The sequence below is a fragment of the Drosophila melanogaster genome, chromosome X (assembly GCF_000001215.4).
Source record: "Drosophila melanogaster chromosome X".
NCBI classification, from domain to species: domain Eukaryota; kingdom Metazoa; phylum Arthropoda; class Insecta; order Diptera; family Drosophilidae; genus Drosophila; species Drosophila melanogaster.
Window position 1 is genome coordinate 13,579,181 of NC_004354.4, and position 14,100 is coordinate 13,593,280.

At 39.3% G+C, this 14,100-nt stretch overlaps 2 protein-coding genes across 7 annotated transcripts in view; both read left to right on the forward strand.

The window, feature by feature from the left end:
* The window catches only part of CG46311 (uncharacterized protein), a 26,748-nt gene extending 15,358 nt beyond the window's left edge, over positions 1–11,390 (forward strand). The window contains exons 4-9 of the mRNA NM_001347789.1: positions 875–1,005; positions 4,977–5,217; positions 5,681–5,860; positions 6,511–6,647; positions 6,714–6,874; positions 10,742–11,390. The gene's annotated coding sequence lies outside the window, so the exon portion shown is untranslated. The remainder of the gene's footprint in view (positions 1–874; positions 1,006–4,976; positions 5,218–5,680; positions 5,861–6,510; positions 6,648–6,713; positions 6,875–10,741) is intronic.
* Tpst (Tyrosylprotein sulfotransferase) overlaps positions 1–14,044 on the forward strand; it is a 29,402-nt gene extending 15,358 nt beyond the window's left edge. For 2 of the 6 annotated variants that reach the window (NM_001272592.1, NM_001272590.1), the window contains exons 4-9: positions 875–1,005; positions 4,977–5,217; positions 5,681–5,860; positions 6,511–6,647; positions 6,714–6,874; positions 10,742–12,580. In NM_001272592.1, the coding sequence (NP_001259521.1) occupies positions 875–1,005; positions 4,977–5,217; positions 5,681–5,860; positions 6,511–6,647; positions 6,714–6,874; positions 10,742–10,773 (882 nt within the window). In that variant the 3' untranslated portion in view covers positions 10,774–12,580. Of the gene's footprint in view, positions 1–874; positions 1,006–4,976; positions 5,218–5,680; positions 5,861–6,510; positions 6,648–6,713; positions 6,913–10,741 lie in introns of all 6 variants that reach the window. The other 4 variants (NM_167374.3, NM_001272589.1, NM_001272591.1 and 1 more) reach the window with 3 other exon arrangements.
* The last annotated feature ends 56 nt before the right edge of the window (positions 14,045–14,100 follow it).

The window sequence follows — 14,100 nt, forward strand, 5'->3', positions numbered from 1 at the left end:
TTGGGCGATGACCAAGTAGTATATTTATAAACAAAGCACTACGAACAATGGGCTTAAATTTCATAGACTTCAGTTCAGCATGCAAATGAGCAGCAAAAGTGATTGATAATTTAATCCATCTTTATTTTGCAGAAGCAAAAATCAATTTTGTAGCTTAATTTGGGGAAAACAAACAAGTAAGAAACTGATATGAGGAATGAGTACGAACTTTTGAGTTCGTTTAATTATTGTTATCACGAACAATATTAAATCTGTGTTAGTTCACAATTTAATTTATCTTACAAAACACTTTGATTAGATACGAAATAGTGCTATGCCAGTTTTATCACCTTTCTAATTGAATGCTTATGATGTATGAAAGTCGATCGATTTTCCATTAGGCGGTTGCCGTATTTACCTTTGCATTGATAAGGTAAGGTACCAATTTATCACTGGCTTTTGGGCTAGAGAAAGATAAGGCTTCGTCCCCATTTGGGGCTCCATATGGATAGCTCGCATCTATTTTTAGTAATGCCCATCACCTGTCGCCTCCATTTTGTATGTCTTCTGACGCTAATGCCCACGATGGCGTTGACACCTGCGCTCATTCAGCCACAGAAGCCATCACCCACAATCCTCTCGACTCTAGTTCGCATCATCATTATTATAATACAAATAATAATAATCATAATAATAATCATCATGGCCGTCAGCAGGAGCCATGCCATTTATTTTACGCCTGCAACTTTTCTCTATTTTCATTCCTCTTCTCTTTTCTTTTTTATGTTTTGCCTTCACCAACTCCCATTGCTGTCGCGGATGCGAAAACCCGGACACGGTTACGGTTACGGATACGGATGCGGATGCTGCGGATACGGAATACGGACACGTTCAGAAATACCTCACAGATGACAATCAACGCGTTTATTCATACAACCGTGAGATGCCATTAATATTCATAGGCGGCGTGCCGAGATCTGGGACGACTTTGATGCGCGCCATGCTGGATGCCCATCCCGATGTGCGGTAAGTAAGCTGCCCGGAAACCCCAGCTGCCCTGTTGCCCTGCTCACCAGCTCCAGAATCCTGCATCCTGAGTCCCCCGAAGCCTGGCTACTGGGCTCGCCCGGTAACCGGATAATACCCTTTCCCTTGGCGCGTCGCCTGTTCGATTTGATTGTTTGCCACAATGCCGCGGTCTCGGGGGCGAATGCTTCACTTCCTTCCTTCCTTTCTTCCTTCCTTCCCTCCTCCCAATCCCGGGTGAAGACGGAGGAGTCTTGCACATATCGGATATCAAAAGCGATTTATTGGTTTGCCATTGAACACGGAAAGGGTTGTATAGTGATACGTTGAGGGTTTCAAGATGTTAAGTCATAATTAATAACTTGATCAGTTGTTCTTCCACATTACTTGTTAGTCAAATACTCGTATTGAATAACATTTTCCATGGAAATCGAAATCGTTGAATTTCATTCATAAATGTATCCCCGTGGCGATGTTTTCTTAAATGACTCGAAATCAATGCTGTCAATTCAATTAACAATTAATTTTTATCAAAGGGCAAACTCAATTTAAAGTTTGTGTCACTTTTGCGTGGGAGAAGTCCACTTCTTTGCCTCGAGTTGTTGAGAACTTTGACTTATCACAAATCTTTATTATTCAAATGTGTATTTTTTGTTATATTTGCTTTGAGCATGGCTTGTATTTCTCGCCTTTGCAACGAAACGCCCAATTTAAAATTGAATTTTCATGCGAAATGCATTCCAAGGCAATGACTGCCGAAATTTTAGTTGGAATTTTCATTTCACTAAATTGCGAGAAGTAGTTCGAAGAAAACTACTTTCACTTTAGTAGTTCAGATATTTCACACGTATCGCATAGCACAATCAATTTATTTGTGTTTAAGCTGATGTCGTTTATTTCTTAGCTTTCTTTTGATTTTGAATACAAAAGAAATACTTCAACTTACATTTTAATAATGCTCATGCTTTTAAAATGAGGGCTTTCAATTCAATGCGAATTCCATTACGTTCATTTAGAAGTGATTCAATGGGTAATATATACTCATCTCAGATGGCAATTTCCGCCACCTTGACATCTCATCAAAAGTTTGTTTACCATATTTTCCAAATCCTTTAAGCCATGAAATCTGCTAACCAAATTTCACACCTACTCTGAGCAGAATCAAACATTTGCCAACGATGCCTTGGAAAAACATTCGAATTCCAAATAATTTCCTCTTCCGTTTTTGGGGGACCTTTTCAGCTTCAGCTTCGGCTTTTTGCACTGCCATAAAGTGTATTTCCACACCGCTCTCTATGGGGAAAATGTTGTAAATTTTAATGTGTACATTTTTTGGGGCGTTCCTCTCGGTCGGTTCGGTTCGGTTTGGTTCGGTTCGGTTCAACTACCCAATTTGACTCTCCCTTCAATCTCCAGCAGCCAGTATCAGGCAGGCAAACCAATTCGATATATTCCGTTTCTGCCCTTTGGCAATTTTAATATTTTCTCTTCTTTTTTTTTTTTTACTCCTCATCCTGGCCTGGCCTCCATTTGCGTATCTGTATCTGGTCCGGGTTTTATCTTTACGGGCATACCTACCTTCTGGCTGCTGCGATATATTAATATAATAATTTCTTAAGTCTCCCTTACGCATGAGTAATTAACCATGGAATTTGGCGCAATCTGAAAATGAGAAATGGTCAAGTAGCAAAAGGGGTTTTTCTTTTTTTTTGTTAGCCCCTTATTTTATTAACAATTTGCCTTTGAGCCCGGCCCATTTCCAGACCATTTCTCTCCATCCTGTCGTCCGTGGCCTATCCTGCGTCCTGGATCCTGACATCAGGATGCTGGGATGCCTTGGCTGGTTGACTTGCTAGCTGGCTGGCAGGCAGTTGGGTTCGCTTTTTCTGATGGCTGCACAGCGCAATTTCCGCTATTTAAAAACCGACTTCCCTTTCCCTCAAGGATCTCACGGATTTTAGTTACAGAATGGGTCCTCGTCCTTTGTTCGCCTTTGCAGGACTCCAAAAACGTGGGCGGTGCAAAGTGTAAAACTTGCCTAAGCGTATGTGGAGTAGGTCATCCTCGTTTCCGCGTCTCCTCGCCCAGTGCCGCTCCACATACCCTACTGGTTTTTAGATTAAATCTGGTTTTAGTATTTGTAGCATTTAGCATTTAGACTTGGCATCAACTAATTGAGTCTGGTGTAAGCCCCGAAACAATTTTGTGGGATTTGCATGGCGTTGGCACTGAAATGGGAATGGGAATGGGAATGGGGATAGAGGATTGAGGATAGAGGGATACCCGACGAGATGGTGGACTCCCTTGGTGAGGTGCGAACAAATGTAATTGGTTGGGGCCAGATAAAGTTGTGACCCCGATTTAGATGGTGCAAAATAGGTGACTCCATGTTTTCGGGCTATAAAATTGCGGTTTTAATGGAAAACTTTTGAAAATTTAGCCGGTAAATAATGTAGGGTAATTTTGGGATTGATAACTTGTATGTTTATCTTGTTAAGTTTCTGGATTATTCAACAGGCAACTAGTAGTAATAGTTTTCTTAGTAATTGCAAGCACATAAGTTTACAGATAACAACTTTAATTAACAAATAGATAATACCAGTTGACTTACAACTTAAAAGTGCATATAATTAAAATGATAAGTTGACAAGGAAAGTGGGCGATAACTTTAAGTGCTCACTGAAATTCTGCACAATAAGTCGAATGTAAAAAAAAAAAATGGTGTATTAGTGTGTTAAAACATTTTTAATATAGAATATGTTAATTAGAATCCAACACAAATTATTTGTTATTAACTCAAGCGTATATCGTAATTGCTTAAACTATTGCTCAATTTCATTCAATTAAAAAAGGCAATTAACTTTGATTTAATTGCTCTCAAAATTGTGCGGTCACACAAATGAAATCAAATATTTGATTTGTATCTTTGACATTTAGGAGCAATGGATAAACATGTAGTAATTAGTTTATTACCGCCCGCTACTGTTTTTTATTCAACGTTGATTAAATAATTTCGTATGAAATCTGACGCATTTCAGTGGGCTACAAAAATAGTTGAATAAACAAGGCTTTGATCGACTTTGATTACTTTCCTTTGGGGTCATAAGTTCGAGTCGCTCTCCTTCGTTTTTTTTTCCATTGCCGTTTGACTGGCGCTGCAGTGTGGGATATTTATGATAATTTACGCAATCAGGCAGTCATTTTTTGTGTGTGCTCTGAACTTGATTACGGAGCACTGCCGGTGGAAAATTCTAGAGCGGCAAACGAATCGTTTGAAGCCCTTTATAGTTCAGTGGTTTTTGCAGTCCTGGAAATCGGAACGGGACCCAGAGAGAAGAGAAAGGGGATTCAAATGGGAGTTATGCACCAGACATGGAAACGCGACGGGAGATTCCACATCCACATCCGCTGGAGGGTAACCCAAAGAGCTAACAGCGGATGGCATACCATTTCGTTTTGTCGATTGCATTAGAAGAGCAGAAGGAAGAGGAGGAGTCAGTGGCGGAGGTGGAGGTGGAGGAGCAGGATTGCACAATGGAGGTGGAAGCACCATCACATGTTGCCAGGCGATACGAAACTACAATATTGGGGCGTCACTCTTTTGAAGTGGAGCTTGAGTTGGATTTTCATTAGAACGGGTTACTAGTAAACTTTATGTTAGTTAATTCTGCTGACGAGTTGTAATCATCAATATAGTAAGATAATATACACATACTAAAAAGCTACCAAACTACCAAGTACAAACAAATGCAACATTGAAATGATTACAATAGTGTTATCCATTTGTGCTGCACTTTTTGCCCCAACTGCTGAAAGCTTAGATTTCAAAATCCATAGATCCAACATGGCCAACAATGCACCCTATCCCCACGTGAACAGAGGCTGCCCCGCAGTCACTACTATTCCGCCGCTTTGTGTGTATATATTCTCATCTGTATATTTTGTTTTTTTGCTTTTTGGAATCCTTGCAGCTGCGGGCAGGAAACCCGTGTCATTCCGCGCATCCTGCAGCTGCGCTCGCACTGGCTGAAGTCCGAGAAGGAGTCGCTCCGCCTGCAGGAGGCCGGCATCACCAAAGAGGTCATGAACAGTGCCATCGCGCAGTTCTGTCTGGAAATCATCGCCAAACACGGCGAGCCGGCGCCGCGCTTATGCAACAAGGATCCGCTGACGCTGAAAATGGGCTCCTATGTCATCGAGCTATTTCCGAACGTAAGCACCCGCGGCGATACAATTTCCCCATCCTCCCGCCGCATCCTGGAACAAGCATCCACACGCGGAGCATAAAAAACATAACCATATCAGTAATGCAATACCATTTTCATTTAGCATATCTGAGTCTGAGCATTTAAGCCATCCGCGGCTGTTGTCACAGAAATATCCCTTTTAATCGAAATTAACTGGGGTGGACCAAAAGAATGCTGGGTAGAGATAGCAACAAATATTTCATTAAACATATTAAGCTGTCGCGACAAGCGATTTAAAATCTCATCTTTGCTGTGTTATAATGTGATTAAAACGTAGTATTTATATTTACCATCAAAGTAGAAATGTAACATTTAAATGAAATGCATATACACTTGACTATGTTTTTTTTTTTTTTGTATTTGTATTCAAAGTGTTAATCATATTTTTTTCCGGGTGCACCTGTTACCTGTTTTTCTGCTCGTTACAGGCTAAATTCCTATTCATGGTGCGCGACGGCCGGGCGACAGTTCATTCGATTATATCGCGCAAGGTGACAATCACCGGCTTCGATTTGAGCAGCTACCGGCAGTGCATGCAGAAGTGGAACCACGCCATCGAGGTGATGCACGAGCAGTGCCGGGACATCGGCAAGGACCGCTGCATGATGGTGAGTGAGTCCCCTGGCCACCCAGCCACCCAGTCACCCAGTCACCCAGTAGTCAGATGCTCACATGCCCACCTGGCCACCATGCCATTTGGCCACCACGCCATCCACCCATCGCAATCAACGATGATTAACTTGGTCGGGGTGCTGCAGTCTGGCACAGGAAATTAAGCGAGCTGACTTTTAAATTCCGCTGATGGCGGGGTCTTAAAAAAAAAAAACAGTGTATATTTAAATGTGTTCGGGCGGCATTTAAAGTGTTAAGTATTTGTAGTGCATTTTAAAGCCATTTATGTAAGCATTATTCGCCTAAAGTGCCTTTTTTATTTTCCGCAATAAAATTGGAGTATTTTAGCCGTAACAATGAAAATAATAGTCTGAATGGGGAATATTATACCTCGTTAAGCTCGTAACTTAATTTCCAATCGACTGGCATTCAAATTTGGATATCATCGTGTTTTTTTTAGCATTTTTTTGCAACTTTTTATGATGTTACCAATTAGAAAAAATGCAACATTTTTTGGAAATCATCTAAGCAGTGATAGGGAAAGTTAGCTGCACAAAACAGTCAAAACTCTTAAACTGTGATTTAAAAAAACCATGTTTTTTAGTATTATGTATACTTATCATTTGTATTTCTTTCTCTCTGCCAGGTTTACTATGAGCAGCTGGTACTGCATCCCGAGGAGTGGATGCGAAAGATACTGAAATTCCTGGACGTGCCATGGAACGATGCGGTGCTGCACCACGAGGAGTTCATAAATAAACCGAACGGTGTGCCTCTGTCCAAGTAAGTGAAAATCGTAGAATTGCGAAAGGACTGTGTCCATTAATTCAACATTGAACCGAATTGCAGGGTGGAACGTTCGTCGGACCAGGTTATCAAGCCGGTTAATCTGGAGGCGATGTCCAAATGGGTTGGCCAAATACCCGGCGACGTGGTGCGCGACATGGCCGACATAGCGCCCATGCTGTCCGTGCTCGGCTACGATCCGTACGCGAATCCGCCGGACTATGGTAAGCCAGATGCATGGGTGCAGGACAACACGTCGAAGGTAAGGTGCAACCCTGTCGGTTATCGAATGCAAAACAAACACTCAAAACACTGCCAAACAGCCACTTTTTCATGTTACCACTACACGCAAACATACCAGCACAACAGTGATGCCAATATGCCATGTTTAATTTCAAAGTTTCCATAATGTTGATTCTATAACACTTATTATTCTCTGCATAGTGTTTATTATTTGATTTTGTTTTCACTTTTACACCAAAATGCAAAACGTTAACTTTAATGGCATTTACTACAAACTCTCTGGCTATGCGTTTATCAACTTTAAAATAATAAAGTACTGCACAAATATTTAAATAGAGTACAGAGCTTAAGTACGCATTCCTTCCAATTTAGGGCTCTTAAGCTACTTCCATTGGCATCACCACTGTCAAACACAGGCAATTTCACTCTATCCCTATTCCACCAGCACCACCCACTGGAATCCCTTTTCGTGTCCTTTGTTTTTGTTGCTTGTCATTTTCCCAGGCTCTTGTTATCTTTCACCTTTCACTTTGGCTCTGGGCCGTTGCCGTTGCCGCTGCCGCTGCCTGTGTCATTGGCATATTTTGCACTTCTCTGCATAGCCCAAGCATATAACCCATACGCACCGTATACCATGCCATACCATACCTTACCACTTCCAACCATCAAAAACCCACCCACTTACATCACACACATTGTGCAACTCGTTTTTATTTTTTTTTTTGTTTTTTTTTTATCCTTCTACTCGATTTCGTTCTGTATGTGCGCGATTTGTGTTTTGCTTGTTTGTTTTGTGTTTTGCACTTCGCCTTCTCGTTTGTTGGTTGCACCTAGCGATTTTACTTTATATTTGGTTTCTTTTTTCGCCTTTTTTGTATTGTTCTTTTTCCAGCTACTTTGATTCATATATATGTATATGCATTGGCTGGGGTTACGAAGCCATGAAACTGAAAGGAATATCATTGATCACAATGATGATGTGGGTTTGATGGTCGCTTGGTGGCGCCATCTATGTATGGTTGATGGCGTGCACATTGTGCGGTTAAAAATGGGAAAAACTATAAAGTTCTGTTGTTTTTTTTTTTAGCTCCTGGAATATATATGGAGTACATATGAATTTAAGCGAAAAAATTGTGCAGTTTTTTCTTACCTCAAAGGTGCAAACTTTCGGCATATAAATGTAATTTCATTATTTATTTAGCACTTTCTGCTGCTATATATTTCACCAATCGAATGCTTTTTTCCACGCATTTTTATCAAATTTGACATTCATATGCGTTCGTTTATGCCATCAATAGTTGCAAGAGTTTATTTCCAGAATAATTTATCAAGATCCCAAGTGACATTGCAGCATTCAAGAACAAATTGAATAAATTCAATGAAATAATTTGTTTTTTTTATTTGAGCACATTTCCGCCGAGGTAGTTAAACATTTAACCAGAAATGGTAGTATTTTACTTGGAAATAACCATTGATTATCAGATATATGAGGAGTACAATTAAGTTCATGGCTGCCTATTGATTTTAATTAGACTATAATTGGTTTTTATGATTTGGCCAGGGATTCAAAGCTTTGCGCAGACACTTTCCTTTTAAGTTAGTGATTACAGAGCTAACAGCTGTCGCCCCCGGCCGGCCAACGGAATTTCCAACTAACGTTTAATTGAAATTTTCGGTTAACTTGGCCATTTTGACCGACCTCTCACCCCCTGTCTACCAAGCTGGCTCGTCTCCTCTCCCTTTTTTTTTTTTTTTTTGTCCCACCCGTTGGCAACTGGTATCTCTGTTTGCAAGTGCATCCTGCTGAGTTATGTCCGGAGCAGCGAGGCGTTAAATTAGCTGCTAATTAATTAGTCCACTCCTCGTTACTCCGGACCACTCGACTCGAGTGGCGTTGAGTTAACTCAAGTTCAGCTATCTGCGCGCTGATTTACGCCTCCCTTTTTTTTCTCCAGCATATATCTATTTGTTCTGCAGCACTATAGTTAATCACAAATTGTGAATTCCAAGATTCTTTATAAGAATCAACTTAAAGTACTTGCAATAACTTGTAAAGTTGTCAAAGTGCAGAAACTTAAACTTCGGCGTGCCGAATTGATCGTTCCTTCTTGATTTTCGGTGTAATTCGGTGTAATGTGGGTGATATTTCAACGCAACGATAAAAATGAAAATTTTCACTCGATTTGCTGCACCTAGGCTTTTTTTTTTTTTTTGATTTTTTTTTGCGGTGCCAGTGTTTTCTTTTTTTATGATGTCCCCGATTTTTGTGCGTTTTTATTGGCCTGTCACAGGGGCACTTTCTGTTTGACAGTTGCAATTGCAATGTTTCCGCGCTGCTGCCAGTGGTCTGTCGGTGGGCGGCAGCTGTGGAGTGGGCGTGGCCGTGGCTTGATGGCATAAGTGGCAATTTATACATGCACGCCACCGGCAGACGGCATGGATGAAGGATGGAAAGAATGGGCAGCAAGAAGATGGAGGTGGATAAATGTTCACGGGAGCCGGACAAAGTTAAGTCAACTTTTGCAATCCCCGCCAGCTTGACAGCCATCCGATCCCATGCCACCCCAACCCATCGCATCGCATCGCATCGCAACCCATACCGTTTCCAAACCCCCTTTTTTTTCTCAGTACTGATGATGCCTCACCGGTCAGTTATCCCTTTTGCCCCCTCGCCGATGCCACGCAACGTGCCACGCAATTAATATCAATTGAGAGTCCGGCAATTTCATTATATTCCTTAATTTATGTTAATGGCAAATATTTTAATTAATTGACGGCTATGTCCCCATACCGTTTATTGGAAGAGAGGTGTCTGCAAACATTTAAATATTTTAAGCAAATTTGCATATTTAATATATATGCAAAAATTAAAAAGCGAGCGGCGGCAGTTGCCTTGCCTTGCATTGCAGCGGTGAAATTAAAATCAAATAACGAAACGTTAATACCCTGAGGTGGGTGGATGAGGAGGTGGATGGGCGAAAGGCAAAAAAAATAGCAACTGAGTCGAAAGGAAAAACCGCACAAAGAAAGAAAATGTTGTGAAAATTACGTTCACGTTGTAAAAACAAGAGTTTGCGTTCAGCTGCATTTGTACAGCGAAAGATAAACAGCAATCAAATGGAAATCTAAAATATTTAACAACGAACTGAATGCGCGAATTAAATGAATTTGAATTGTTTTCATGCTGAATTTGCGCTAAACTTGAAGGGTGCGTAGAAAAGTCATTAAAACTAATGAGATGCGGTGATAGAATCTAAAAATAGGAGAATATACAGCATACAGTTAAATTACGAAACACATTTAAAATTCTGTTCTTATATCAAAAATTAATGTTCTACGAATCTTCTGACGAGAACTTGCCATTTTGAGTTCGCTTTGAAGAACTTATGCTAAAGTAAATATGTCGATTTTTTTTCCACATTTTATGTGGGACTGACAAAAGTACATAGAAACTGAAATAAGAACCCAAGGCAGCTAAGGAATTTCCATAACTGTTTTTCTTGCGCTTTAATTTGCACAACTGCGACGTCGCAAAGTTGAACACGAAATTGTTGTGCTACCAAAGTTTTCGCTTTGACAGGCACTCAAACGTTTTGGCAGTCAAAAAAGAGGGGGCACATGTATGCATATGCTATATGCCACATAGTGCCGCAGTTGCAGCAGCAGCAGCAGCAGCAGCAACATTAGTCGTAATGAGGAGGCCATCGGCAGCAGCTGCAATTGCACGGGAAATACACGATTTGCTGGGCTTTTGGTGGGGCGGGAGTGGGTGGCTTATTCACGCACAAGTGCGCCCATTATGAGTGGCTTAATTTGAATACGCATTTCGGTTCTGTCTCTACTTTCAGTTAAAGGCCAATCGAATGCTGTGGGAGAGTAAGGCGAAGCAAGTGCTGCAGATGTCATCCAGCGAGGATGACAACACGAACACCATCATCAACAATAGCAACAATAAGGATAACAACAATAATCAGTACACAATCAATAAAATTATACCAGAACAACACAGCAGACAGCGGCAACATGTACAGCAGCAACATCTGCAGCAGCAGCAGCAGCAGCATCTGCAACAGCAGCAACATCAGCGGCAGCAGCAACAGCAGCAACGTGAGGAGGAGAGCGAGTCGGAAAGGGAAGCGGAACCGGATCGAGAACAACAATTGTTGCATCAAAAGCCAAAGGATGTCATTACGATAAAGCAGCTGCCATTAGCTGGGAGCAACAATAACAACATCAACAATAACATCAACAACAACAACAACAACAACAACATCATGGAGGACCCCATGGCGGATACATGATATCCGCACATACCCATAAGACTGCCGCGTGGCAAGCATTGAATCTGGCTAACTCTCTTGGCTGCCGATAAGGACAACGATAATGATAACTGTTGCTGCTGCTGCTGTTGCAAGAAACCAATTTTAAATTGTATTAGCCGAGACCTTTACATGCTTGATACATATATGTACGTGTATTAATGCTTCGTGAAGTTACAAAAAAAAAAGAAAAAAAAAACAATTAACAAACAAACAACAGAATAAGTAGTTACACTCTAAAGAACGTTTCGTGACGAAAAGACTTAAAGTTGCAGGGAGAAATGCCAATTTAAAAGCCAACCTCGCCCTACGCCCTTTAATTCGTAGTAATTTAATTTATGCCTTAATTAATATCTCATAACTGGATTTACCTTAATGCGGGCTGGGCGTTGAATTATTAAATTTATTGTGCAATGAATTGCTTAATTTGGTCCATTGAAATGGTCAGTACAATTACTATTACCTTGATTACCAGCTAATCGTGTTCAATTGATAAGCTACTTAATTTAATGAAAAATTGCATTCATATAATTTAGTTCGAACTTTCGATTGAATGCGATTTTTTAAATAATTTAAAGGCGACTAAAATATGATACGTCTTTTGTTTAATCGTACGGTTGGCATTTACCCCTTCCTTCCCATGTCGTCTCACAGTCAAGAAACGCACTGTATGCCTAAATATTAATAAATGTGTTGCAAGATAAAATGATAACCACCAAAAGAAGCTGAAGAAAAAAACGAGAAGTTTTTGCAATGAAGAAGATGCAGGAAATCCATTGCATACTCTCACCGACCTCGTTTACAATATGAAAAAAAAAATAACAAAACATTTTAATTTAGTTTAGAACTCTTTTTAAGCCTTTTTTGTACGAATGTTTTTTGAGAGACTCGTGTCGGTTTATCACTTAGAACCCCCCCCCCCCCCTTTTTTTTGTATCTGTAATTGTGTACATAAAATATAAATATCTGAATTATGTTTCCCACTAATCGAATGAATCTCTACCTGAAATTCGTCTATGGGCTCGCGGAATCTTTATAGGTTTTTATAAGGAATCCATTACAATATAAAATTAAGCACTGTTTATAGTTTGCAAACGGTAGGACAAAGCAAAACGAAGTGTTACATTTTTAACGAAAAGAGCTTTTAAGGTGTTTAGTTTAATAACTGTAATCGTATATAAAATATTTGTTGCTGATGACAAAGAAAAAAAGACGTGAACTAGTATAGAAATACTACAGTTTTGTAAACTTTTTTTTTTGTGTTGCAATAAATTGACTGAATGTAAAGAAAACCAATTTAATAAAACCATATATATATATATATATATATCTATATAAATGTATACCTTAAACTGAGTGTCTAAATGTAAATGAAAGTTGTAATAGATTTTAAATGTATATGTGTGCGTGCAGTTAGTGAGAGGAATCGAAGGTAGCTAAGCTAAATTATTTGGTCTAGGAAATGTACTTCAAACTCAAATGGCTGACATAGATCAGCAAAAGAACGAGGACACCGAAAAAGCGGTCGGACTTACATTCAATGTTTTATTTGCAAAAGGAGAGATGACGTCTTTGGGACAGACTGTACTCAAAGACTCGAAGTTTGACAGTTATTAACGACTGTATATTTGGATTTTGACAGAATGACAGCGTCTGGGCTAACTGTATTTTCAACTATAAATCTTTCCATCTTCCTCAGTCATTTGAATTTGAAGGTGGTTTTTTTGTATCCATTTTTTTTTTTTTTTTTTTGTTGTGGCAAGGTGAATATCCTTGCACACAGACAGACACTCACACAGACACACGAGCCTTGTCCGTCCTAACTGCTGTGTGTGTGGGCGAACGGGATGGCTATATTATGTACTTACTTGCCGTTAGCTTTGTGCTCAAAGAAAACTATTAATGATTGTTTGTTATATTTAATTTGAAGAAATAAAATGAGAATTGCTGACAATAAATAAGGAAAAATGATTGCTTAGAGGAAATTGAAGTTTAGTTGATGGCGGCGATGGAAAATACCGCTAGCTCGCTAAAAGCTAAGAGAGAGTTGAAGGAAACAAAAGTCAAACATAATATAAAGGAGAAAAGTTCATATAAATGTGTGTGTTTTTTTTTTTTGTAGTCACAGTGCGTGTCGCAACCATAAAACTATTCAGTTTTGTGATTAAAACCGTATCGAATTTGTGAACTATCATAAAAAAAATATATATATATAAATGTGAAACGTAAACTATTTTTGCTAGCTTTTAAGATGCATTTTTTTCTCAAAATTACGCCTGTATGTATGTAATATGCATAACGATCTTAATACCCATGTATTATATATATATTATATTGTACATTTTTTTTTTGTGTGTGGAATTGCTGCAGTTAGGACAGGAATCCCAGACACCAATGTTGAGAAACTAACGATCTACTTGCAGCTGACAGACAATCAGAGTTGAAATGAACTTAAAATTACACTATATTGCACTCCGCTCCGTAATCCCAATATTATTAACCCAACCCGTTGACCCCGAAAAATCCATCAAACCATAATTAAACATATTTAGCCAATTGTAATTCGCGAAAATAGGTTAACTGTACGCTGCAAAGATCCGATATGGAAACGAATTAATTCTAATTACAACACATTTTCTGTGCGCAGTTTGTAGCCTAAGAAAATTGTACAATATTGTATTGATAACGACATCCCGGCAAAAGATAAACGATGAATCAAACAAAAAAAAAAATATATATATATATATATCTACGAAATTATACTGTACAAGAAAAATAAAATCAACTGAGGAAACAATAAAAGTTAAACATAAATGTAAAATCATGCAACCGAAAAAGTAGTATTTATTTTATTTGAGTGGGAGATCGTTTAGGCTTGCAATTTCATA